Below are 27,864 nucleotides of genomic sequence, written 5' to 3' on the forward strand. Positions count from 1 at the left end.
GGTAATGAGGTGAAAATGTTAAATTTGTCTAGTCACATTGGCAATGGGACTGTCCTGTTCCTTGTTAAGTACAGATAATGAACTATGGCTATTTGTTGATTACAACCCTGAAACAAGAAGTGCAAAGAAATAGAAAGAATAAGCAGTAAGTTATGCTATTCTCATTATCATCTTAGAAATACGAAATACATAAATTTGACAACGTGCATGTAGATTCTGAGAATGGCTGGATTACCCATCAAACTAGGGATAAAATGGGCAGCTGGGGTCAGAGAGATAACAAAAAGTATTTTCTTGTTTTCAGCACCTTTTCTATCAGGCAGTGCACGGAGTGGAGGATGCTTTCAGCTTTGACCTTGGGAACAGTGGAGGAGAGGAACAGTGGAGAGCAAGAGGGATTACTGCTATCACTTGTACCACTATTCACGTAGCTTCAGCTACATGGCTTGAGACTGGAACAGATTGTTCCAAGAGTGCCCTCTGTGGGAGATGAGTGGGCTTAGGAACCCAGATGAGACGGCACCACCACCAAAATGTGGAAGAAGGACTAGGGTATCTATTCTTTTCCCCCAGTTCTAACACATTACCTATGGCAAAGGAGGACTATGAAATAAAGACACAGAGTTCTTTGCTGGATTGTCCCCTTGGGGAGCAGATGCTTTATACAAGACAGTAAATACTCCCTCAAAGCTTGTTACTTGAAAATGCAAGCTATCAGTGTGCTAAAGAATATACACATTATCCATATTATTTTGATTGGAATGTACTAGTGTTACCAAATACCCATACCTGATTTCTGTGGTCACTATGGTGGACTCAGAGTAGAGTACAAATATGCTGCCTGCCAAAAGAACAGATAGATTTAATGTAATGGAGCCATAGGACTGAAAGAGCTGCTTATTGTTTACTGCCATGATTGTTCCAGTCTTGGTGGTGCCAACATTCAGATGATATTGTTTGCATTAAACTGTTGTGAGACATTGAACAATGAAACATAAAAGATTTTTTAAAGTGTGAAAAACATCGATGAGGATGCTTTGGTTTTTATAACCACAGCTATTAGATCTTGCCATACCTATCTCTGTCAAACTGAAGAGCTCTTACTCAGTTTCTGCTCCTCACCAACTTGTACCCGAACATAGTCACGTCTTTCATTTTCTTCTGTTAATCTACACACAGTGGACACTTCGATTTTTTTTTTCCCCGCTAATTATTACAGGTCTTCCCTGGATTCCCTAGGGGCTATTTGCCCCAAATACTGAATGTTGAAATAACTACAGCAACAAATGTAGCAGCGTACAGTGGAATCCAACTCTCTGGGAGTTCCGCTGGCTCTACTGCTCAGCGAATCGCTCACGTTCTCCTCAGCCGCTGCTCCCGGGAAAGCGCCTCAGCCTTGAGTTACGGACTCCTCTCTCGCTCGGTATCTGTTCACCGGTGCTGCAGCGCTTTTCCCACCGCGTGCAGCTTTACAACACGGCAGCGCTTTCCTGCAGCATCTTGCCTCTCTCCTCACAGTCCGCCGCAAATCTGCGGCTACTCCCAGAGCGGCGCAATTCCCGGGGACGGGCGGGACACTCCGGCACTGCTCCGCAGGCCGGCTCGCCCAATCAGAGCGCCCGCCTCTCGCTCCGCGGCATTCTGGGAGCTGTAGTCCGGGGCCGGAAAGCCCGCTCGGCGGGGCCACCTCGATGAACGGCATTGCCCAGAAAGCTCCACGGCGGCGACGCCCCGGGCCGCTTTGCCCCTGAAGGCGGTGTGGACCAATAGCGGGCCAGGGCAGGGCTGCCCCGGGGCCCGCGGCCAATCCAAGGGCTCCCGGGCCCTGGCGGGGCGGGGCGGTGGGTGCCGCGCGGCGCATGGCGGAAGTGCGGCAGCGGAGCGTCCCCGCCCGTGTGTGAGCTGCGCCCCAGGGCCCCGCGCCTGTGGGGGCTGGGGCTGCTCTGCGAGCGGGGGCGGCTCGGCGTGTGGGAGCGGCGGGGGTAGCGCCGGGACACAAAAGAGCAGCTCAAGGCAGGGGCGTTGTGAGAGCAGCGGCTTGCGCGTGTGTTAAGGGCGTCTCTTCTGTACCTGCAGGTGTGGGAGCAGCCCGGACTCCTGCTGTTCCGGGATGGATGCTGGTGTGCCGCCCGATGCGCTGGGTCGGCGGGTCTCCTGTGGCACCGACTATGGGACTGTGCGCTATGTGGGCAGTGTGTCTCGTACTGCAGGTAAGCCCCACAAAAGTAATAATCTTCACGTTTTATGGCTGTTTTCCAGGTTCTGCTCGTATTCTTAATTAAAAAAAACCAACAAAACAAAACAACAAAAAAGCAAAACAACATTGTCAAGCAGAACGAGGCAATTTACAATTTGATTTTTCCTCGCTGTTCTTGTGTAAATATGGCGACTTCTAATCTGTGTGAGTTGTTGGGGTGTTTTTAAAGAAGTCGGAGTTGTCAAAAGGAGTATAAGAACAACTTTACAGTCTTTTCCCTGATCTCTCTGCTGGTATAGTCAGGGAAGGTAAGAGGCAGCAGCAGTAGATCACCAGAGCAGATGGTCCTTTGATAACATTATATTGGGTTTGTTTGACAAGGTTCTGATAGTGGCAGGGGCTATAGGTGTGGCATCTGTGAGAAGCTGCCAGAAGCTTTCTCCGTGTCCAACAGAGCCGATGCCAGCCGGCTCCGGGGCAGACCTGATACTGGAAAAGGCTGAGCCTGTCAGCAATGGTAGTTGCACCTCGGTGAAACCATCTTTAAGAAGGGGAAGGAAAGGAGACTCTTTGCACAAAAGTAGCTGTGGCCAGAAAAGAGCTGAGTGAGAATATGTGAGATGAACAGCCCTGTAGACACAAAGGTCAGTGAAGAAGGAGGGGAAAGAGGTGCTCCACACTCCAGAGAAGAGATTCCCCTGCAGACTTATGTAGGCAGGCTGTTTACTGGCAGCCCATGGGGGTCAGCAGGGGTTCAGAGATCCACCTGCTGCCCATGGAGAAGACACCCACAGGTGGATGCCTGAAAGGAAGTGGTGACCCTGGGGGAAGCCCACACCAGAGCAGGCTCCTGGTAGACTTAAGAACCTGTGGAGAGAAGAGCCCTGCTGGAGCAGGTTTCTTGGTAGATCTTGTGACACTGTGGGGGACTCATGCTGAAGGAGCCTTTTCCTGGAGGACTACACCCCATGAAAAAAGGGTTCCACACTGGAGCAGTTCCAGAGGAAACATACTGTAGCCCGTAGGGAGGACTTATGTTGGACCAGTCCATGGAGGACTGTCTTCTATGGGAGGAACCCACACTGGAGCAGGGGAAGGACTCCCCTCTTTGAGGAGGAAGGAGCAGAAATAAGATGTGATGAACTGATTTTAACCGCCACTCATTTCCCTGTGCCTCTTGTGGGATAGAGGTAGAGCCCAACAAGGAGGGAGAGCTGAGATTGGGGTATTTTTAAGATTTGTTTTACTTCTCATTATTCTACTCTGATTTTGATTGGTAATAAATTCAGTTACTTTCCCCAAGTCAATTCTGATTTGCCCATGAGAGTAACCAGTGGGTGATCTCTCCCTGTCCTGATCTCAACTCATGAGCCTTTTGTTGTATTTTTTCTCCCCTGTTCAGCTGAGGAGGGGAGTGACAGAGTGGCTTTGGCTGGGCACCTGGTGTCTAGCCTGGGTCAACCCACTCTAGATGTTCAAATTTATGGGAAGATTCCTCATGCTTGGAAGACTAGCCTTGCATACAGTTCTAGAAGAGGCAAGAAGGATGACCAGGAACTGTAGACTCATTAGCCTCACTTCTATTTCTGGAAAGATCACGTAGCTTGTTTCTTTGGAATTAATTTCTAAGCTTATGAAGGACAAGATGTTAGTTGGGAGTATTTGGTACTTGTAAATAAAAATGAATTACTTTCTATGATGATATGACTGTGAATGTGGATAAAGGGAGAACAAGTCAATGTTCCTTGACTTCAATAAGTCTTTGATTAATGTCTCCATAAGGAATCTTATTTGGAAGCTGAAGAAGCACAAGGTAGGTGAATGGATTGCTAAGTGAGTCGAAAGTTGTCAAATGAAAAAGTAATTAATGCCTTGATATCTGATAACAAGTGAGTACTACAAAAGTAAATGCTAGGTTATGTATTGTTTCACATATTCATCAGTGACTTGGGTGATGAACAGTCTTCACTCCCCAATGGCTGCTGTGATGCAAGATAGAATTGCAATCCAGATCATGCTTTATGAGCTTTAGATTTGAATCCAAGAGATTGAAGAAGGATAAATTTCCGCATGTAGTACGGACCAGGAAGTACTAGCGACTCACAGAGTCTGTTGTAAAGGGCTTGGGAGTTAAGTTGAAGACTGTTATGAACATGAGCCAATAGTGATCTCCTGTAACAAGCAAAGATACATGTTGTACTGGGTTACCTTAGAGTGAAGTGATGAACATGGCCTGCAAGTCAAAGGAAGCTGTTATCCCTCCTGGGAGGGGGAGTTCTTGACAAGGTTACACTCGGAGTAATGATCTTGTGTGGAACCATTCCAGTTCAAGAGGGATGCAGATAAACTTGAGAGTATCTCAAAGATCTCTTTTCTTGAGGAGTCTTGGAGGACTTCCAGGGTGGTTAAGGGCACAGACCATACACATGTGTTGTGAAGAAGTTGAGTGATCTGGGTTAATGTGGTGAAGAGAAGAAAAAGTGACATCCGATGGCTTCCTGCAGCAGTTTAACAGGTGGTTACGAAGATGGCAGAGCTTAACTCTTCTTACAAGTACTAGATTATACAATAAAGGATAATGGCCACAGCAGGAAAACCTTTTCCATTACATTGCTGTATTACAGTGCAGCACTGGAATATGCTCACCAGATGTGTTGGAATATTTCTCTCCTTGGACATTTTCAAGGTCTGGCTAGGTAACAGATTACCTGACTGACTTGTTTTAGTGCTGGTAATAATCATCTGCTTTGAGAGAGAAGGTTAGGCTAAGTGAACTGCAGAGGTTCTTTCTGGCCATGATTTCTATGGATATGATGCCATAAATTTGAAAAAGTATCAACCTTTTTTTCAGGAATTTGGCTGGGTGTGGAATGGGATGATCCTCAGAGGGGAAAGCATGATGGCAACTATGAAGGAACACAGTATTTTAAGTGCAGGTGAGTTGATTCACAGCATTGGCATGTCATATGTGGTGATGAGATGGTCATGAGAAAAGGCCCTTTGGCAATTTTTAGGGCAAACCCTTCTGTTATCAGTTGGCCAGTATTAAAAAGATCATAATTCTAAGTGCTCTGACTAGCTAATCCATAGAGGCTCTTGCACTGATATTTATCCAGTTACAGGTATTAGAGTATAGTAAATACTTAGAAAATACAAGTCATGTTTTCAGAGGTATGTTATGAGACCTTTGGATGTTATTATTATTACCATTTGTAAGTTTTAGACCTTTTATTTTAGTTAGGAAATCAATATTTCCTTGGGACCTTTCTGAACTGAAATATTGGTCCATATTAAGTGTCTCAAATACATTTGTTATTTAAATTTAGGGTGACTTGCATGTGTCTTGTTAAGGGAAAATACCAAGTTCCTGTTAATGATTTTGGTTATATTTGTATCACTAAGGAATTGTTAAATATATTCACTGGATTTAGGACATGCAGAACATAGTGCAGCTGTGTGGTGTTTTTAAATATATGCATGCTTTACTTTTAAGTGAAAAAATTTGAGCACTTAACATGTTTGAAATTGCGAAATACAGGACTCTAGGATGGATATTAACTGTATCAAGTTGTTGATTTTTATGTCAGGACACATGCAACTAAAAGTTTGTAAGTTAAATAGCAACTGGATGAATTCATAGAAGAAAGTCATCAGTAGCTCTTAAATACTATAGACTGCTAGCTCAGTAAGTTCCTGAGCATAGAAGTGGTGAAAGATGAGAGAACAATCTATTCTTCAGAAAAATAAGTAAAGAAGAAAACACCCACCTGTGAGAACTGGATATTTTTTTTTCTCTTTTATCAAATAATAATAAAGCAAGGCCTGAGGAGGCTAAACACACTCACTTAGTACAAGAAAAAAATTAAACATCACTGGATTTTTTGTTTCACCTAAAGAATTGGAAATGATGGTACTAGAGCAACCATGTCTTTTAAATTAATATATTAGTGGAAGTTACTTCCTGAATGCTTTGAATTTAATTTAAAAAGTTTCCAAGTTGAAGCTAGTTATGTTCTGCTGTAGGAGAAAAAAATAGAAATAATTGGCTAACCATTTCGAATCTCTATGGAGAGAAAGAGCAATTGAACATTTCATGAGTTTTTCAGAAGCTTGACTACTTTACATTTGTGTGTATATGATATTTATATGCATGTGTATAGACTTTTGGGTTTTAGCAGCCATTAATGTACTTCCAGGAGATGAGATCTCAGACAGTAATCTTAATTCTTGATGTAAAAATCAATGTTTTGAGTGAAGCTCAATATCCATAACAAATGTAAACGTTGTGGTCTTTAAAGATGTTTTTCTTTCAATACCTGTTCTTTGTACTCTGCTATTTTCTAATCAGAAGATATCCTGCTGGAATCTAAGAGAATACATAGTTCCAGCAGCCCACCAAGACACACAGACATAATTTCCTGTGTGCAGACATGTTTGTAGTTCTTATACTGACTGAGAAAATGTAAGCAAACCTAAGTAAAAAACAGTTACCTTATTTTAGCAAAAGTATGCTAAAACAGGAAACCATCTCACAACTTTAAACATCACTTCTTTACGACTACTGATTAGGAGAGAATAATGAATGTAGATGAATATACACACGTTAAAAAAAAAAAGCTGTATTTTTCCCCTTAACACCTTATCATGAGTATCCTTTGCCTACAAGCCTACTTTGCTCACTCCTTGGATTCTGATAAGCAGAAGCAGCTGATCAAGTAGCTTGTACTGTAAACAGATGTAGTGAAAGGATATTTTGAAATTGTTTTTAAGGCAATTTTGAAAATAATTGCTTTAAAAAATACATCTTCCAGAGTGACATTTGAAAATTAGATCATAACAGGAAAATAGAACAGATTTTGAGATTCTCACTACTAGAGAATTTTTTTTCTAGTCCTTACTTGAAACAGTAGGTCTGCTTACAGCTCTATGTGATCTCTATGGTCGTTTTTTTGAAAATATGACCAAAACTTTTATGTTTCATGGCAGTACATTTATCTGGGTTATATATTATGTGGTGATAATTGGACTTCTTAAGAATATGAATATGAAGGAACAAAACAGCCATACTTCAAATTATGCTGACATCATGAGCATGTTCATCAGCTAGAAATGGCAATGCACAATCTAGTGGTGGTTTTGTGTTTGTTTTTTTTTCCTGAAAATAGGATCTTGTTTCTTAATAACTGAGGAAGCTACTACTTTAGCTGTCAGTTGCAGTAGCGTATAATGTAGTTAAATTATGTTCTGCAGTCCTTCAAGAGAAATAAGGAGTAATCAAGCCTTAAAACAGTGTTAAAATTTGTATACAGCTTTTTGTAACATGAGTGCACTTTCCAATAGATTCTTGTCCCACAGACCCACTCACACATTTGTATACGTGTGTTCCCCTGGGAAACGTGGGTTACAAGCACACCCTCCTCCCCTAATCGTCCTATACTTGTTGCATGATGACATTCAATATGATCTGCTCCATAAAAGACCTGTTTACATTAAATTAGACTATTTTTTCTTCAAGGGTGAACAGATTCACCTCCAGGAATATCTATCTAGAGCACAAACAAACTCTTCAAATACAGAAAGAAAATGTCATTTTAGTGTCCATGAGGAAAAAATTATTTCCATTTTGCAAGGGCAGAAAGCATTCCTAAGATTCCTGAGAAGGTTTTGGTCAAGAAGTTTTGTCCATCAGAAACTCAGGCTCTTTGCTGCCAATAGAACTGTGCTGAAACAAAAGGTTGTCCTTAACCACTGCTCAAACGTGTCCTGTGCAGCAGCAGAACCCCAAGATAGCATCTAAAACTGCAGATGTCTGTCTTTCCTTGTTTTTTCAAAGCTTAGAGTCAAGTTTTGTGTCTCTTTAACTAAGGTAAGCTTTCAAGAACTTCAAGTACTTGCTCATGTTTGCAAAGCTTCTGCTGTTCAGTCAGGAATTTGATACACCATGGCAGGTTAGTGTTAAGTGTCATTTATAAGCATTGTTTGGTGCCATGGCCTGTTCTAAAACTTGAAGGATTTTCTTTACTGCAGTGTGTAGATTCTTCTAACAGAAGTTTTGTCTGTTGAACACCTTCCCCTAGAAGGAAGAGATTTGTTCAGATTCTGTATAGAAAAGACATGCATGGATTCAAACAGCTCCACTTTATGACACCTTATGAGCCCTGTAGTGCATTTGCTCCAGTCATGATGGTAATTGCCTGGAGCTGATCATTGCAAACAGACGGTGCTGGGCAAAGAAGCCCTTTGATCCACGTTTACTGCCTAGGCTGATAAAGCTGGCACTTCTCTCTGTGGCTCAGAAGCTTCTGCAGTCAGACAGCTCAAGTGTGGTGTAGCTATTATGATTTATGTACTCCTGCATTTTTCTTCAGTACTGAGAAGTGTGTGTGTGATATTTCCCTAGCATGTGAAGAGCCATCATGTACCTGTAATGATGAGCAGTGCCATGACTTTGTTTTACATTAGCAAAGAATGATGCCAGATTTCCTCCTTATTCAGTGGAAGCTGACAGCTAATCTAAATTTTAATGAGTATCCTCAAAGTTCCCTGGGCATGCCAGCAGATGGGTTGTATGCTTCAGGCTACTGAATCAAGAATAGGAAGTGTCCTACAAGATAACTTCTGAGATTGGGGTCAACCTCTCTATTTTAAAAGTTAGTAGGAAGTGTCAATAGAGCCAACCGCTTGCCAGAGCCCCACTTGAGCATATTTCACATTTTCTGCTTAAGAGAATTGGGCCATATCTTCTACCTCTCTATTTCCACACAGTTTTTTGTTCTGGCTGCAAGACAATTTGCATACATGAGAACAAAATCCTTGTTCTCAGACTTCTGAGTGCTCATATTAAGTCAGGTTGGTCAGTAATCCATAGGTTCTTCCATCTCATAATATGCATGCTGGATGACTCTTTGGATTAGGATTTTTCTGTTTAGCTCCCAGTTATGGAGACTGATGGCTAAAGGTGCATTTTTCATTAGTCCAGGTGCTGTACATTATTTGTTTGATATGTACATACATCTTGTACAGTTCATATGTCCTATTGTGAAATTTAATACAGGCAGTATGTTTTAGGGAAAATGTGACTTCTCTCCTTAATGCAAAATAATTTTGCCTGAAAATAGGTTCCTATTGCAGTTTCCTCTCCTGTGCTTTGTGACAGTTCCTAAAAAAGTAGATCAAATAAATAGACTGGAACTGAAAAAGAAGCTTAGGCTATGGAATGGATTTAAATATACATTAGGTAACTTAAAATAGCGTGCAGAGTAATGGGAAGTGATAGCAAGAGGAAAGAGAAAACCTATGATCATGTGATCAGGACAAAAAGAGAAGGGTCTTGAGAGATAAATTCACTAAAATTTTTCCTGTAGCTTTAAATGACAGGGGACAGGGTAGCTAGGTTTCTCTTTTTATTTTTCCTTTTTTTTTTTTTCTATTCTCCTAAGGATAGAACTGGTTCTTGCATGGAAAATGAGGAAGGAGATATAGAAGTGGTGACCTGAGAGGACAGAAATGGGCTTAGGAATGGATATGGTGATAGAGAGACCCAAAGGTCTTGGCTATGATAGGGATAAATGGCACGACAGGAGGAATGCAGATGTGAGGTTCTAGATTAGCTCTGGTGAGAGGGTTGAGGAGAACAGAACTGTTGAGTGTAGAGGGATGGTGATGACAAAATCATGGTAATAGGAAATTGGACAGTTGTTGTCAGAATAAACTTACAGCAGGACCTAGTGTAAATTACAGATAGACAGGAGTACATGGATTTTTTCCAGAGCCCCAAGCAAAATCCTGTACTATCTGCCATCTACTAAGCTGTCTGACTTAATTAAATGCAGAAGTGATATATTTGCAGGCAAGAGATCTTTTAGTTCAGGTTGCAAAAAGGTAATTTACTATTTTAAGAAGAGGTAATAAGAAAGAATCACGTCATTTTTATGTTTGAGGAAGTTCAGTATTTAAATCAGTCAGGTGTTTGCAAGCTATGAAGAATTTCAAAGGAATGGAAGCATTTGCTTAAGGTTACTGGATTAAAAATGTATTGAAAATGTCTATCAAACATGAAAAGTTCATAGCAGATTTACATTCTTTAGGCGTTTGCCTTTCTGCTTCTTTTGTAATCGTTGCACTCGAAAGTTAGTCATTATAAAACTAGACTGAAAATATTTTGAAAGTAAATAATATCGAGTTTCTACCTAGGTCCTTCTTTAGGATATGAGAGTAGAAATATTAATGAATGAAATTGGCACAGGAAATTTCAAGCACTGATTTTTTTTTTAACAGAAATGTCAATACATGGTGCCCAAGTTATTCCATCTACTTGTAATAGGTCCATAGGATTCGGGACCTTTAGTTACTGTTTCTTTCTGTGAGAATTTTGAACTTTGCAGCATTGGTGATTTATATTATGTTTTGCTAATTAGCCACTTGATACTTACATGCTGTTTTGAGAAGTTATATTTACATAAGTGATGTTTTCCTCCTGGGCACTTTCCTACCAAAGCCTATTGTTTTCTCAGCTTGATGGTAGACAGATATTTATAGCTATCAGTTTTTTTCCTGATGTTTCCTGGCTGATGCTCCTATCAGATCCTCGTCTGCTCTTGATACCATTCCCATGACTTGTCTCGGCTAGTACTTCCCTGAAACTCACTAGCTTTGATAGAACATGTCGAAGCAATTGCATGGCAAGAAATGGGCATGCAAAAAAGGTTTTTCAGTGCTCAGGACAGAACAAGAAACTTCATAGGACTGTGTTGAATATAAATTATTAGTTGGATATTTCTGTTGAATATTCAAAATTGTTACCAAATTGGTATCAGGATTTTGAAAGTTTGTGGTTGTATAAGAGTTCTGAGTGCTACAATTTGTATGTCGTGTCATTTGTATGATAGATTACTAGTGAACTATGCAAGTCAAATACAATGTAGCAATTCTATTCTGAGTATTCCTAAGGCTTTGGTAAAACTCCAGGCACATTTATTGTATGATATAGGTAACTTTTTATCTATCCATAGGTAGAAATTTCTTTTTCTGGAGAACCTGAGTTCATAACGAGTTTGGAAGTAACAGAGCAGTTATTTTTAATAATGGCACTGACACTGTAATTTTGATGTGTTTGACTGCTTTGGTTCTCAGTACTTTTGTTTAACGTAGTAATTAATTAGTCATTGTTATGATAACTTTTTATATTTCAACTTTTCCTGGCTACTCTATTCTAGGCATCCTAAAGGAGGATCGTTCATCCGGCCAAACAAAGCAAATTTTGGAGTAGATTTTCTTACTGCAATAAAGGATCGGTACGGATTGAATGATAAGCAAGATGTTCAGTATGGGACAGGGAATACACTAGTATTTGGAACGAAGATTGTGGAATTTGTTGGCATGGATTCTGTTGCAGAACAGCAAAGGCAAGTGTAACATATGAAAATCTAAGATACATTTTTACTGATTGATCAGTCAAGTAGTATTTCATATGCATATAAAATTGTTATGTGTCTAAAAGCAAGCCAGACTGCACTATGGTGGAAGAGATAAGAAATCTTCCGATTGTGGATTAATAATTTACAGGTTTTACAAATAGGAACTGGGATTATGTCACATTTGAGTGCTAAAATCCTCATTCTGGTTTCATAAAGTAGCAGATGATGATATCTGGTGAGAAATGAGAGATAAATTATCATGATATTGGCAGTCATCACACACATGCATGGTCTTTTTAAAGTAGATATATTTTAATGTTTTATTAATATCATACAGTGTTTTAGTCTTTGTTTACTCGTAACACAAATGACTTTGTAACCAAGAGAGGGAAGGCAGAAAGTCACTGTACTGCTAGTGAAGAAGTTTTTCAGTCAGTTCACGTCATGTTCATGTACCTGGAGGGGTAAGAAAGGAAGTAACTTAATGATGTGTAATAAATGGCAGTTCTGATGGCCTCCAGCAGTAGAGACGTATTAGTTCAGTAGGTGGCAGTCTCCTTCTGAGCTGATATTCCACAACTATTCTCCTTGTTTCCTAGAGCATACTAAGCAGTAAAAAATACTTTTGATAAGTGATACAAAGAATGCCCAAATAACTCTGAACCTCTTGCAAAACATGTTGCAAGAAATCTTTTTAACTTGGAACCTCTAATTAAATTCCAATTTGCACAGCTGTATTTAATCTGTTTTACCACTCTTTATTTCAGTTGAATGAGGTTTTTGTGGGGGTGTGGGAACTGTGGTTCAACCAGACTTATTTTGTAGTAGTGATGTAAAAGCAAAAAATGGAGAAGTGTCTGTTTTCGAGTGCGAATGACACTGCAGTGTAGTAATCTGCACGTTGCTAATTCCAAAGGAGAGATACACATGAAAAGGATGTTATGTAGTTGTGAAAACCAGGCATTTATGTAACATACCTATTTCTGTTTGAAGATTACCTAACAGAATGTTCTTTCTCATGTAGGCAACTGAACAAACTGGTGGATATCTCAGTGCGTGAGTGTGCAGTGAGCCATGCTGGTCAGGAAGAGGAAATCAGCAGAACGTGTGCCAGTATCCTTTTTTTGCTGTATTGCATGATGCCACAAATAAAGTACATACTTTAGCATTCCAAGTGTTTACATCAATGAATGATATTTGTATCCTTTTATTTAAAAAAAAATTGAAGCTGAAGTTTATATTTAAAAGTTTAATGCAATGTTAAAGAGTTAAAAAGCCAGATACTTAGCATTTTTGAGAGGAAATGCAAATTGTGTGTAAAAATAGAAGTATAGTCATAGGTTGTTACTGTGACTGCAGTTTCAGAAGGCTCCAGCAATGGTTTTTGCAAAAATTCCCTAGAACAGATAATCCTATAGAACTGATATGGTCTATAGACACCAAAGGTTTCCAATATATTGAAAATAATGTGTTTAGTACACTGCATGTAGTGGCAATGTTACAAAACTACAAAGCAGTTATTATTTGCTAATTTATAAGGACTTATAAGAGCTGTAGAAATTAATCCATTTGAGGATTTGTATCATTGAGATCTTTTATAAAAGTATAAGCCATTTCCATATCACAAATCAAAATAAAATTTGCTGTAACTGAGCAGCAACATCTCTTAGTGTAATCTATTTCTCTTTGATTCACAACGAAACACTAATTCTGATTCTGAAAAAGGAAGTTCAGTTTTGAGATAAGTTTCTTTTTCTTAACAAGAAATTTCAGATATGAGGCATATAAACCTATCAAAAAATCTGATATCATCTTGGGAGACAGTAATAGCTATTGCTTCTCAAGTTCAAAATCTGGAAACACTTAATGTCAGGTATAAATATTCATATTTGAATTTCTCTTCCTTTGGGGTAGGAATAAAAAACAAGAGGCTCAGGATTCAGCCTACTAAATGTAACTGGATACAACTCATTCTAATGGGAGCTAAGTTTTTGAATACTTTTTTTTGTTTTTAAAATCTTGTTCTTAAGCAACTGCTTAAGTTGTGAGCTATAGTGTGGACTAAATTTTACACAGAAGCTGAACTCTTAGGGTTCTAGTCTTTTCTTGAATACAGATGTCAGAAAAATAAAGTTCTAGAGAACATTTTCTTCCAAGTTTTAATACTTGATCTTTTTTTTTATTCTTGATGCATTCTGGCTGCTCAGGCAGGTCTGCATTTAGGAGCCCACTTTTGTTTAATCAACTGTGTCTTGACACTAAATTTAGTTACAATGCTTTAACCAAACCTCAATTATCCCAAACCCTAGTCTATTTCTGTCCTAAAATGAGGCTAAGAAACCGGCAAGATTATGGTGACAGATCTAGGGGAAAATCTCTTGTCCAATGATGATATTGGAAAATGAAGGAGGGTGCTGTTAAATAAAGCTCCAATTCTATTGAAACAAGAAAAGCCGTAAAATAATTTCAAAATAAAGAACATTTCTAGTACACATCTATGCACTCTAATTGGCACATGCCACAATAATTTTCTGGTGTGAAATAACCAGAATCCATTACTGGTATGAATGGATTAAGGAGCAGCCTAGATCACCAGGTTTTTTATTTATTTTTATCATTAATGTGGCAAAAGTGTATTTTTTAAATAGTTGTAGGTGTTCCAGTTTCTTCAATGTTTAGCACTGAACAGCTGTTTGCAACCTGGGTGCTATTTGTAAATCTAACTTTGCCTAGAGCATATAATGATTTATCATTATCAGTGTGCATGAGAGCACAGAGAATTTATTTTAATTCACCTGGAATAATTTTTTCAGTTTTTCATTGTTGAGAAATGTTCTCTAGACTGAAGGGTTTTCAGAAGTTATTTGTGAAAAAAATGGAAAACAAATTTAGATTGATGCTGGAGTCTGATGCTTTCTACTACAAACTGACATAGTCTAAATCATTTTTTATTGTCTTTGCCTCATGTTTGCTTAAAAAAAGAAATTACTGATTTTTTTTTTTTTGTGCATGGAATGTTGGAAGAAGAATAAAAGTGATTAACCATCCACCACCTCTATGTGGAAATTTTATCCATAAGTATGTAACTATAAACTACACTGAGAGATTTTTAGGTTAGGCCTTAGGAAAGAAATCAAAACTTCTTTTCTGGGGTGAATAATGAAAACTGATTTGAAGACAGCAGATTTGAGAATCTTTATCTTTTCTTCTTTGACTGAGAGTGGATTTTACATACTTTTGTTTTACTGGGGTCTGGATAGTTATGTAGGCTCTTCATTTTTAGTCAACACTAAGGAGTTTAAGCCCAAGCTCTGGCTTGTTTCATTTAATATTAATGAAAATCATTCTTTTCATGTTCAAAACTTAGTGCAAGAGAAAGAGGCCACAGATGAATAAATATGCATTCTTGAATAAATATGTATTCCTGAAGCAGGAAAGTAAATTAGGAAAGGGTGTGTTTGAATATAACTGGAAATATATCTTATTATATTTTAAAATATGTGACATCTTAGCAGATTTTAATTTTTGGAGGGTGTAAATTTCTTTTTATTTAATGTCTAACTCAACTAATGACTTAAATAAATGTGATTATTCATTATGCAAATAAATATTCTTTTTATGCAGTGAAAACAAAATGAGATTTCCATCTACATCAACTTTTACATCCAGTGCATTTTCAAACTTGAAGATTCTGGCACTTAATCAAACTGAAATAACATGGACAGAGGTAATAGCCTTTCCTGATTTTTAAAAAATTTACTATCATTAGGTTTCTGAGGCAAGGAAACCACAATAAACATTTGTGCACTCTATTGTTCTACTGAAATGAAATAATCCTTAGAAAACGTGCTGTGGGCTAGCTGTGTTAGTTACATATTAACTAATATACTTCCTATATAATGAGGGAAGTAATATTGGCACAGGAGTCTAATAAGAAATATTTTACTTCATCTACATCTGTAAATTGCCAAATCAAAATAAAGTAGTTGGAGTACAATATAGCCTCGTGTCCCAAAGTTTAAGTGAAAACTTTTTGGTTCCTGGTAGCTTTTAAAGATTTACCTGTACTTCTCTGTATGCAATAGAACAAATGCAAATAGAAAGAAAAGATTTCCTTAGGATGAGAAATGCTTGTTTTGGCATCACTTTGCATAGCAGGAGACTGGATTGGTATCTTTGCCCATACTGATGGCTCTTGAACCATATGATGCCTGCTTATTGGCAGCACAGAGCAGAGGAAAAACTCTGACTAGTTTCAGGCACTGAAACTTGCACATTTAAATGCCTCTCCTGGCGTGACATCTTATTAGGAATGGAGTCCTGTTGTCAGCTATAGTTAGCAGTGGGCCTTTTATCAGAGATGGGGCTTAGGAAGTGCATCTCAGTGTCACATTACTTAAAATGGCTTCAAAATTCCAAAGTATTATTTGGATTTCTCGGGGTCAGATTTTATAGTACTGTTTTGTAAAATTACATGACTTTTCAGATTTCGGCCGCCAGCTGCTATCCAGTAAAAGAGCACTTAAAAAACTGGGGCTTGAGTAGAAAGAAGCTTCTTCAATCTCTTGTCATGCAGCAGGCCTAGAGGAAGGTCACTGCTGTGTTTTTGTTTAGTGTCTGTTCACTGTGCTCTTAAAACTGCCTGTGGGATTTATGGTAGGACAGTTGATAATCCTTCCATGGTAGCAGCAATATGAACGGTGAAGGGAATGGAAGAATTAAGTGGCTACAAACACTTTAAATGTCATCTAGTGCTCATCAGAGTAAATCTGTGCATTGTGGTGTTTAAAATGTTGGCACCTGCCAGCAGCTGTCCTTCATCCCTCCATGAGGTGACTGAAAGGCTGGTTGGAACCCTGGCTGCAGGCAGATTGGAGTTCTCTAGGGCTAACTCAATTGCAGTGAGAAAGCCCCAGTTTAGCCAGAGCAATTTAAAATTATGCAGCTTTTCTGTCTTTTTTTTGAAACTCTGCTTTAGCTGATGATTCGTCATTGGCCATAAAGATATCCTTGGCTCCAAAATCTGTTTTATAAATTTGTTCCAGTTCATTCTCTGTAAGCTGGGAGACATAAGCCTGTGCTTCACAGTGGTTTTCCAGGGCAGCCGAACAAAAGGGGAAAAATAAAGTCATGTACCTGACATCAGTCAGTACCTCTGTGCACAAACCACTTGAAAATATCACTGCTTAAGCTCTGAGGGGAGTTACTTGAAAAGTCAACTTGTAAATAGAAAACAATAATGAATATAATCCAAGCAAATGATAAATACATTTAAATTGTCGATTGGGATATAAGAAAAGTCTTAGGAGTGTTTTAATTAAAATTAAAACAATTTAATGGTGAACAGCATTTCAAAATTACTTGCTGTTATATGTTAGAATATATGGCATTGGGATAGTTATACTTGGATTTTTTCTTTTTAGTTTGTGTTTTGAAGTATTTTTCATAGGACAGGGACATGCTTAACTGTTATGCAATAATACATAGCTCCACATTAATGTGCCTTGAGCATCAGTTTTCAAAAATAATTCTTTCATTAGTATATGATTTGCAAATATCTAAATACTTCTGACATTACTAGTATATCACTAAAAGAGTTTATTACTGTAAGAACTGTTGATTGATTGCTCAAAACATAACATATAACTTTCAAGGTTAACAAAAATGTCCTGTAAAATAACTTGAAGTTGGCAACCATTGACTTAGAAATTGAATTAATGCATTTGAGTGTAATGAATTCATATTTATGGCTCCAAACCCTTTCTTTCTTATTCAGGATTTAAATCATGACATTGTATTTGTGATCTTGTTTTCAAGCTAAGATTTTATATTTATAATATAATTTACTATTATACAGGGTAAAAGAAAAATCTGAGTTAGAACAGAAGTGCAGGATCATGCTTCTGACACTAGCAAGTAGCAGCAGGTAGTTGGGAAATTTCTAGGCAAAGGGTAAGCACATGATAAAAGCTTCTTAGAAAGTAATATGGAATTGTGGGGCTTGTGCCAGCTGGTAATCTGGTATTGTGTCAGCTCAAGACTATATACCTCTAGTATTTGTGGGGCTTTTGTTTCATGATTTATCTAGCTTTTTTTAAAACCCATTTGAAAATTTTGCTATACATATCTTTTAACATCAATTTAACCTTTTTTGGGTTCTGATATCGTTGCTTAATAATTTCATTTAGTAAGTCCCCAGGTTTTATATGAAAGTAACTGAGAACAGGTATTCTCTGTTTCATGGCTTTTATTCTTTAGCTTCTTTGTGCCTTTCCCAATTATAATATTTGCTTCCTGAGATAAACAGACTAATGATACAGGAACATCATGGATTTACATGGTGACAATTGTTTCTTGTTCTCATCTTTATTTCTTTTGCAAAAGCTCTTGCATTTTCCATTCCATGGTTTTGAGCATCAGTGGGTCTCCTCTGGATACTTGTTACCTCCCCATCAACTATCCACAATGAGGCCCCAGTCTTTCCTGAGGGTTAATTCAGTGTTAGATCTGTGAACTTTTTTTTCTGAGGAAGCTGTTTTAAGCAGTAGCTGGAAATCTGACAATTTGAGTTTCTTAGAATTTGTGTTATGACCTATCATTTGGCAATTTTCAAGTCATTTGGCCAGCCTATTGAAAAATATTCAAATACTTCAGGTTTGTGCAGTTTTTTTTATTCCATGCATCCATCCATCCCTCCATCCATCTCAGTGCAGGACTGTTGTGGGGGAATCTCTGTTACTGAACATGCACCTCATTTCTCTTGACTCTGTGGGTTTCTTGTCATGCTTCATCACCAGTGGATAACTATTTTGGTCTATCTTGTTCACATGGGGAAATACTATCAGATTAAAGAGATGAAATATTGCTGTTCCCTGCTCTTGCTTTGGAACAGGAAAATTGTTGTATCTGAGTTTGTGTTTGTGTGTTACAGATATGGCAGCAGGTTTTCATATTTTTGGGTGTGAAGCAGTTGAGCTCCAAATCATGGGCTGCCCCTTGAGGAGATCTCTATTTACCCTTGGCATGGTGTCTGTTATGAGTCAGTTACATACCAGACCTGCAGCTGGAACAGAGGGAACGGTACCGAGGAGAGGGGATGATTACAGGAGAAGGGGTCAGCTATGCACAAAACCAGCTGGATTGGACACTCCAGATCTCTTAACTCCACTGGTTGTAGCCTTTGTAACCTCCTGTAGAAACGGGATTTCAGTGACTGTGACACTCACAGTCTGTGTCTGTCTGTGTTCTTGCATCTCAAAAACTTTGAGTCCCCTAGTCAGTTACAATCACATGTAGGAAAGAGTTGGGGCTTAAAAATAATTTACTAATTCCCTTAAAACAGGAATGTGGATGAATGAAAGAGCCCCTGTAAGTTTCCCAATCAAAGAAAGAGTAGCATACACTTATGAGCACACACTTATTTTGATTGTGGAGATTACACACCAGGAAAAAAACTCAGTGAAAAGAATAATTTGCCAATCACAGACACACATTTGTAGAAAAGCAATCAGTTCCAGTGCTTATGGAAATTCCACGTGCTAAAACTGCACCATGTTTGACACTTTGACAATGGCATACAGAAGTATTTTATGCCAGCAATTTATATTGCCTTGTAATAAGTGTTTGTTTTTTAAAGTTTTTTCACCTCCTGTAAATGTTTGTGAAGAAAAAAACTGTGTAAAGTAAAATAATATATTTTATGCAATTTCAGGGTGTAAGATCTAAAACAAAAGTATCTTTGTTCAATTTGTAGCCCTTTTTGAATTCATGTATCTTCTTTAGAGAACTTGAAAACTTCAAGGTGTGTTCAATTAATGCAATTCTTGGCTTTTATGGGCTAGCATAGTCCCAAGACAGAAAAGGCTTCAAGCTCAGATAAACTAAGCTATTAAAAAACATTCTGTCCAACATGATGAGGTGTGTGTGTTAGCTGGTTCTGGAACTTCTGCACATATATAGAGTTTATACAGCCAATTCCTCACCTCATCATAGGGAAAACCTGGTCACTCCAACTCACTGAATAAATTAACTCAAGTTTCCAGGTCAGTTTCCAGTCTCAGCTGTGAGGGTGGCCACAAGCCTGGGACTTAAGAGTCCTGTGAATGCAGAGCCCCTTAGACGTCATCTGCGTTGGCAGATCCAGGCAAAGGAGAGCCATCTGGAAGAAAGGGAAAACTAGGAAATCTTTAATAATTGTTTCTCTGGTTTGGGGAGCCATAGCTTGTTCTGAACACATTCAGAGCAAATTTGCATGAAGTGTAATTTCTGAAATATTTTTCCCATCCTTTGTTATATTAAATAAAGTTTTGCTCCTAGGTTCTTCTTTGTGCTCAAGGATGGCCAGTACTTGAAGAGTTGTACCTTTCTTCTAATAATATTACAGATTTGAAAAGGTGAGTAACATGAGTCAATCCGTTGTTAGCCACTGGTGTACTACGAAGCACACAAAATTATATTCCTGTAACATTTACATCACCATGACAGTAAGTGATGCAAATTTCACTGCATCTGATGTACTTCAGGACATTTGTAAATGTACAAATGTGTGCATTTTTAAATGTACAATGTGTGCATGCAATTATATACTTAGGAAAGCAGTGTTTTCATTGCCCAATAACTTTAAATATTGTTTGTTTGTTTTTTTCCAATGTATCAGGCCTGATAATGTCCTGCAGACCCTGAAGTTGTTAGACCTTTCAGACAACCAGTTACTGGATGGAAATCAGCTGCATCTAATAGCACAGCTCCCCAGGTAGCTGTAAACAAATTTGCTGGAAATTCTTTGTCCTAGATATTCATCTCCATAGTCCTTGTTGGCTGAAATATGATAGTATTGATGTTGCATGAAAGATTCATGAGATCTTGAAGTAGAGGCATTTTGCCCTCTTGAGGAGAGCAACTGCATTATTTAGTTGAGCTGTTTTAATATAATCTTGCTTTTGTTGTATAATAACACATTCTTCAGCTGTATGTTATTAGGTTTTCATTATACACTTACGAAATGAAAGTGATTTACCACATTTTGCTAATTTGCAGAATTATCATCTTTCCCTGCAAACCAAAACAGCAGCCATGATTTTCAATAGCCACAAGCTATTTTTTAAAAATTCATTTAGAAAATCACACATTTTAAATCCAGGAGCCATTCTGAAAGCTTGAAATTGTTGCACTTAACTCACTGAAAATTTTATTCCCTGAACACTGTTGAAGTCTGGCTACTGTCTGTGAGGCTGCTTTTCAATTGTCAGTAATGCTGAACCACATCAAAAGCTGCAGATCTTTATTAAGAAAATTAGGTTGTATTTCTTTGCAAAAAACTTCCTGCGCCACATACAGTGATCATTGTTTCTATTAAATTTCAGATTAGAACAGCTAATAATTAGAAATACTGGGATATCTTCTATACAGTTTCCTGATGCTGAATTTGGTATGTAAAGGAAGTAATTTATCTATAGTTTTAAAATTCTGTTTATCTGAAGTTTTCAGTGTTTTCTTGTTACTTTTCCTAGGATGCAAGACGAAAATGTTTCCTTTGCTAAAACGCCTTGCAATAAATGACAATAAAATATCACAGGTAGGTTAGATTGTGATGGTTTCACATTTTGTAAATAAATGTATCTTTGTTTAAGACTAACTTGAAGTTTGCTTTTTAAAATTTTCTTTGATTGTATGTATGATTCTGAGGTAACTGTTGAATACTTTTGTCAATACAGAGGCATAATTTAAAAATGTAAAAACATTTCTTAACAATTAACACACATTTATATTATGGCAGCAACCTCATAATTCCTCTCACAGAATTCTAATGATCTAAAGTGCTGCTAATTCATTGGTTTGGTTTGATTTTTAATTAAATGGAATGCAGTTCTTTCCTTAGCTAATGAACAGGATCCCAGTACTTGGGTCTGATGATCAAAAGAATTTTTCCAGTCATGTCTGTTGTACAGAAAAAGTCAGTGTTAACAGGTATTGTTTGAAATGAAGTTGTTTTATATTTCCACAAAAGACTCTTCCCTTCCATTTCAGTGGTCATCTATCAATGAGCTTGACAAACTGCCAAGTCTGCGGGCACTGCAGTGTAGCAATAACCCCTTCATGGACACAGAGAAGAACCCAGAGACCCTGATACAGCTCATTATTGCCAAGATCAGTCAGTTGGAGGTTTTGAACAACTGTGAGGTATGTGATATTTCAATAAATTTCAATTGCATGAATCTGGCAAAAATTTAAATCACTGCCTGAGGAGATGTTTTCAGTTTCTTTTAAGATTATTGATTGTTTGGGTACAGGAAAAGTAAAGTGCCAGCTAGTCCATCCTGTTGTCAGTGGGGAAGTCATTAGGGCTACAAGACTGAGCCCTCTTTGTGAGCATTGCTAACTCAGCGAGGACTTGGACAAGATGGGTCCATGCTGGTTTTTTCTCAGTGCCTGAATTGTGTTGAAGTTGCAGGACTGTCAACAAAATCAATACTCTTAAAAAAAGGAAAAAATAGAAAAAGCAGCATAGTCAGATGTGTTTCAGTGACAGCAATTCCAACGTTTGCCTTCCACAATAGAAAAATATCATAATCCACATCAAATCAAACTTTCAGCAAATGTTTATTATCATAAAGGAGAGTAGAAGCATCTGATCCACGACTACAGAAAACATCCTTGCATCATCATATACAGCAAAATCTTGGCTTAGATATTCATTTATGGCTCAGTGCGTACACAGAGGGGCTTTAAGACTCTTAATGGTTCTAAAATGTACTGAATATGTGGATCAGTCAGTATTTGGAGACATGGTTTGTAAGATTCTTGGTCGCATTAAAACATACTGAACAGCAATTAAGACCAAGGAGTCTGTGGCATTGATTAGATTTTATTCTCTGGAAAGTTATACAATTATATTATGTGCCATTCCTGTGTCAGTACAGATCCTTCCTGCTGAAAGAAGAGGAGCAGAGCTTGATTATCGCAAAATATTTGGAAAGGACTGGCTAGAAGCTGGTGGGCATTGGAACCCAGAGAAAAACAAACCAAGTGAAGAATTTCTTGCTGCCCATCCCAGATACCAAACGCTTTGTCTTAGTAAGTACAAGCAGAGTACAATAACATTTCCTCACCTCTAGCATTGTGGCAGCCCTGGTTTGGTCTGTTTTCAATTCCTCTTCCCCTTGGTCCTTTTTCCATGTGCTGCTACAGCCTTAGGAAAGCCCATCCATTGGCTGGGCCTGTGTGCCAGTGGGCTTTTGCTCACCATGGGGCAGCTGCACAGAACTGCACCCCTCAGGATACTGCTGCCTCAGGAACTCGGGCTCCCTGCCTTGGAGACTCCAGCAGCTGTGAGCATGCACTCCACCACTGCTGCTGAGCAGGCAGGAGCTCTCTCAGTCGTGGGAATGTTAACCAGCACCCCCACGTCCTGAATGCTGTAACAGCTGTACAAGGCTTGTGTCTGCAGCACTGCGTGGTGCAGGAGTTACCAGGTCTGTGCCAAGAGACCTCCTGCTTGATCCTGCACCACAGTTGCCTTAGGTCTTGAGTTTTAGTCTTTGAAGGGTTCTACATGCACTTTTCTTCCAACAGAATATGGAGCACCTGAAGAAGGAGAGCTTAAGGGACAACAGCCTTTGACTCTGAAAAATCAGCTCCTGAGTAAGAGGCCAGAAATGACCAAAATTGTTCCTTCTGCATTTAGAATATTTTATGAGCTTAGTGTCTCCTGGGTGTATATGGAGAACAAAACGTTCCAGCTTATAACTTTGCTTTTCTGAACCGTCTCAGTGAGTTTGACTGGGAACCTGATTCTGTGAACTCTCATTTCCTCCCTCAACACAAGACAAATGATTTTCTCAACTGAGATTTAATGGAGAACAAAGGTTATTGATACTCCATTCTAACAGTGTGAATGGCTTCTTTACAGAAGACATCTCAGGTTTTAAAGCATTACATTCTAATGCATTTAGGTGTAAGACTAAAGAGAACAAGGAATCTTGTTGGCTACACATAATATAAAACTTTTTTTAAGGATAAGTCTTTTAATCTCTGTAAAATAATTAGGCTAATAATGTCCTTTGAAAGTCTTTGCATAGTGCTTTTGAGAGGCCTAAAAGCCTGTTCTAAACAGAATAAGCAATTTCCATTCTACTACAGGTTATTTTAAGAAAACTAAATGGAAATGAAGCAGTTTTTGGTTAATACTCATTTTGACAAAAAAATCCTGTCTTTAAACATATTAGGGAGTCACTTTGACAATAAATTACCAAAGATTAATAAAAATTTGGTTTTAATTAATTAATTTTTCAAATAATAACGAAATGCTATCTAAATGCTACCTGCTCAGATGCAGGCTACTTCCTAATTTTTGAGAGATCAGGATGAGCCAAGGGAAACAATTTGTAATAAAAACAGACTAGAAAGACTATGCTTCTGCCATAACAGGGCTTTTTGTTCTTTCACTAATGCCTCACCCTTCTTCCTTAAGCTTTGACAATTAAGTGCCCTGAGAAACCTGAACAGAAACCAGTGGAAAAAAAACTACCAGGTAAGAAGTCTTGGCTTACGTTCAAGCAGTTGTTTCATCGCTCCTTTTCAAACAACTGTATTAAATAATGGCAGCTGCCTCTGGCTTTGTCAGCTCCTGAAAGCTTTTCCTCTGTCATATAAAGAAATTACAAAGGCATAAATTGTTTTTAAAAAGTCATTATTCTTCTTACTTGAATTATTTCTATTCATACTTACTTTCAGTCCAGCTCAAAGATTGCAAGTTGATGCTTGTCTTATGACCTCTGCTGCTGGTTTCATGATTAATGTGTCTGAGGCAATTAAAGGCCAATTAATGGGGATGAAATCTGGTTGATGTGTTAACCAAGTAACCAGAAAGTGAAGTCTTAAGAGGCAACCACATAGTGTGTAAATCTAGATACTGAGGTCTAGTATCTAATATGTGAAGTTAGAAATCTAGTTCTAACCTCCATCATATTTGTCTTTTTAAGTTTTAGTGCCTGCAATGGGACTAGAATGAGTAAGACCATTCTAAATTAAGCTGATGTTTTGGAAAGATGTGTCAGAATGAAGTCTGAGAGAAAAGAAAGTATTCAAGCTTTAGTCTAAAATAAAAATCACATTTATTATCACAAGTTGCATAAAATCAGATAGATACAGCTTTTACAAAAATGTTTGATAGAAAAATATTTGTCTAAGTACAATGTGTGGTATTACAGGAATAACTCACTATTGCTGTGCCTTTAGATAAAGCTTCAAAAGAAGTGAAAGTTCAACCAAAATACTGAGTTTATCTATTGCAAACACAGGTATCACATCTACTCATTCGAGATCCATTACAAAAAATACCACTTCCTATAACTTACTTCATAATATAAACAACTCTGCTGACAATGTGTTTGGGACTAATAACTCAATACCATTCCTAAGAATGTCACTAGTCCCACAGGGCCATTTGCTTACTTGTGCTGGGAAAGCCAATTCCTGGTAATGAAACAAACTGCAAGGAACAGCTGCTAGATGCAAGTAGTTAGAACCTGGCTGGTGTGTGTCCCAAAGGTCACTTAGTTTAGCATGTAGAAATACAAACTCAAAAAAGGTAAATTATGAAGTTGTAATACTTCAATTTGGTATATGGGATCAAAGAGCTAAATCTATAGTAGCACACCTTGCCCTATCCACCACTGGTTAAACCATTTCCCACTTGACAGTAGCAGATATGGTTTCAGGTACCAAAACGTTATTGCAGTGTTAGAACTGAAGCAGCAATACTGCCTTTCACTGTTGCTATAAGCAAGTGAAACACTGGTACTTTGCTACAGCTCTGTGGCAGCAGCATTTTTCTGATAACTTTTCCTTCTCTCCCCTCGACAGACTCTATGACTATTCAGAAGGTCAAAGGACTGCTGTATCGCCTATTTAAAATTCCTGGTTCGGAACTGAAACTGTCCTACGAAAGTTCTAAAGTGAGTTAAAAACGGGTATTCAACAAGAAAATATTTCATGCTGCTAAAGGTCCATAGCATGTTCTAAAATACTATCTAAAGAAATTCATTTCACTTGAGGAGGGCTGTCTTCATGCTGCAATTTAGGACCTAATTTCATTCCTGTAATATGACAGATTCTCCCTAACTGCAACTGCCTGCTATTTGGTTTGCATGACGGAATTTCAGTTTAAGTCTGATTAGGTTTTTTTTTGCTTTCTTATTCTAGTTGGAAGGAAAAGAAGTTGAACTAGACAATGACTTAAAGCCTTTGCAGTTTTACTCAATAGAAAGTGGAGACTGTGTGTTAGTACGGTGGTAAGAAGGGACTCTTTTGCTGGACTGAAGGAAGAGCTGACACAGGAACTGCAGAAGAGAAACAGACAGTGCCTGAACACACATACACACACGTGGCACCAGAGGGCTGTACAACTGTACTTTCAGCTCCTCAACTTGGTCATCAGCCTCCATGGAAACATCTGCTCATTTGTCCTACCAGAGAGATGCCAAATAGTGCTTAAATGCTTCAATTAAATAAAACTCAAGGTTACCCTTTTGCCAAGATTTTATACTGCCTTCCCCCAGCAGTGGTGAGAATTTGTTTTACTGGGTCTAGTTGTGATCGCTTTGCTGATAAGACAATATAAGTACTGCACTGAGAGGCCACTTGCTCTTTGCTTTCACCAACATCCAGCAACCTTAAAGTGAACAAAACGCAGTAGTAATTTTAGAAGAATCTACCTTGGATGATTAGAGTCAAAATCCTCCAGACCTTTCTTCTACCCTACAGTGTTAACACACCACATTATAAGTAAGTTCTCAGCACATTGCAAGGCATTAATATTTATTTTCCAAGTTTTAGTGTGTTGTTCCTCAACCTTATTTTACTTTCACTTGTGCAACCTCAGATTTAGATCTAGTAACACAGTGAGCTCTCAGAAATCCCTCCTAAATCAGTCCAAGTTTGCAGTACTTGAAGATTTGGTATAAGCAAACCTTGATTTTATTTTTATCTGAAATGACAATGGTATAAACAAACTAATCACAAATCCTAGCCCCCCACTGCTGTCCCCACACCTGCACAGATGAGGGCAACCCCTTAGACAGCACAGAACCTGCTGCAGCAGGACTTACCAGCTGCCCTGCTGCTGAGCACAGCTCTCCACAGGATCCTGGAACAGCCCTATACTGAGTCAAATCAGTAGTGCTTTAATTTACAAAAGACAGGCTAGTTGGCATTCTTATGTGCATTTATTAATTACAAGTAGGTCTTTGACTTTATATAAAAAGGAATCTTTTTTAAATCTTGAACATTTTGGTATTTGTCTCATCAACATCTATACTATAGAAAATGAATAGTATCAGTCCACTTGTAATTATCAAAAGGGATGTGCAAATATTGTTATACTTTAGCTGAAACCCAACATTAAAAGGTACTTTAACATTTCTTATTGTTCCAGGAATGAATCCAAATGTACACTTTTCCATGATCATTATACACTACCCTGTTTTCCAAGGCAAGTCCATCATCTTTCCTCACATCTACATGGATCTCCACACAGTTCCTTTAATCTCCAGAGCTCTCCTAGTTCCTGGGGAGAGTACTGGGGGGAAGACAGCATGCCACTCTCACATGTTTTCTCACACAACCAGAGACCATCCTGTTAAGAGAGAGAACCACTTCAATAGTTTTTCTTAGAAAGTATGCAGTCTCCAACAATCTTAACTTCCAAGAATCAAGTGTTTGTTGCTAGAAACAATAAATGTTGCACACTAAGGTCCCAAACTGATCTGCTAGACCTATTCAGAGAACTTGGGGGTAGGGATGGAGTCTGTGGGTGGTTTGTGGCAGTTTTGTGGTTTTTCTTTTAAATACATCTTTAAAAGATTTTTTTTTCCTCTGGATTTTGATTCAATGGTTATTTCAATTCCTTTTTAAAGAAAAAACATTTCTCTTGTTTAAGCTACTTGGAACAGCAGGCATGTCCTCCTGTAAGGTCAGACAATTCCTTCAGACTTACTTGATATCGCTTGGGCCCTACAGCTGCCATCCAGATGCCCATGCTCACATCTTCACCCTGAGATGATACAAAAAAAAATAAAAACACAGATATGACCACCAAGAAAGCATAAAAGCACGACTGTGACCTGGAATAACTTGCACCATCTACCAGCACTAAAGAATGGTAACTACAAAAACCTAAGCCAGACTACTGCAGAGGTGTAATTTCCCATGATAATACACTGTTCTTACAAAAATAGTACAAAAAACAAAATC

General features: G+C 38.3%; 2 protein-coding genes across 4 annotated transcripts in view; one reads left to right on the plus strand and one right to left on the minus strand.

Annotated features, from left to right (window-relative positions):
- Nucleotides 1-1,840: 1,840 nt before the first annotated feature.
- Nucleotides 1,841-27,475, plus strand: TBCE (tubulin folding cofactor E). 2 transcript variants are annotated; one of them, XM_014874784.2, is made up of 17 exons: nt 1,841-1,897; nt 2,077-2,210; nt 5,049-5,133; nt 11,413-11,601; nt 12,638-12,726; nt 13,387-13,486; nt 15,238-15,340; nt 19,930-20,006; nt 20,270-20,365; nt 20,976-21,040; nt 21,123-21,187; nt 21,640-21,792; nt 22,533-22,686; nt 23,185-23,253; nt 24,083-24,142; nt 25,477-25,568; nt 25,816-27,475. In XM_014874784.2, the coding sequence occupies exons 1-17, from the start codon at nt 1,860-1,862 to the stop codon at nt 25,906-25,908; spliced, it is 1,662 nt and encodes a 553-aa protein (XP_014730270.2). In that variant the 5' UTR covers nt 1,841-1,859; the 3' UTR covers nt 25,909-27,475. The 2 variants fall into 2 exon arrangements, with proteins under 2 accessions (XP_014730270.2, XP_088017647.1); XM_088161521.1 differs by lacking the exons at nt 1,841-1,897; nt 23,185-23,253.
- B3GALNT2 (beta-1,3-N-acetylgalactosaminyltransferase 2) overlaps nt 24,702-27,864 on the minus strand; it is a 31,532-nt gene continuing 28,369 nt past the window's right edge. For both annotated transcript variants that reach the window (XM_014874813.2, XM_088161522.1), the window contains exons 11-12: nt 27,608-27,664; nt 24,702-27,247 (exon numbers count right to left, since the gene is read on the minus strand). In XM_014874813.2, coding sequence (XP_014730299.1) covers nt 27,113-27,247; nt 27,608-27,664 — 192 coding nt within the window. In that variant the 3' untranslated portion in view covers nt 24,702-27,112. The remainder of the gene's footprint in view (nt 27,248-27,607; nt 27,665-27,864) is intronic.

This window comes from Sturnus vulgaris, chromosome 3, assembly GCF_052056855.1.
Source record: "Sturnus vulgaris isolate bStuVul1 chromosome 3, bStuVul1.hap1, whole genome shotgun sequence".
NCBI lineage: Eukaryota > Metazoa > Chordata > Aves > Passeriformes > Sturnidae > Sturnus > Sturnus vulgaris.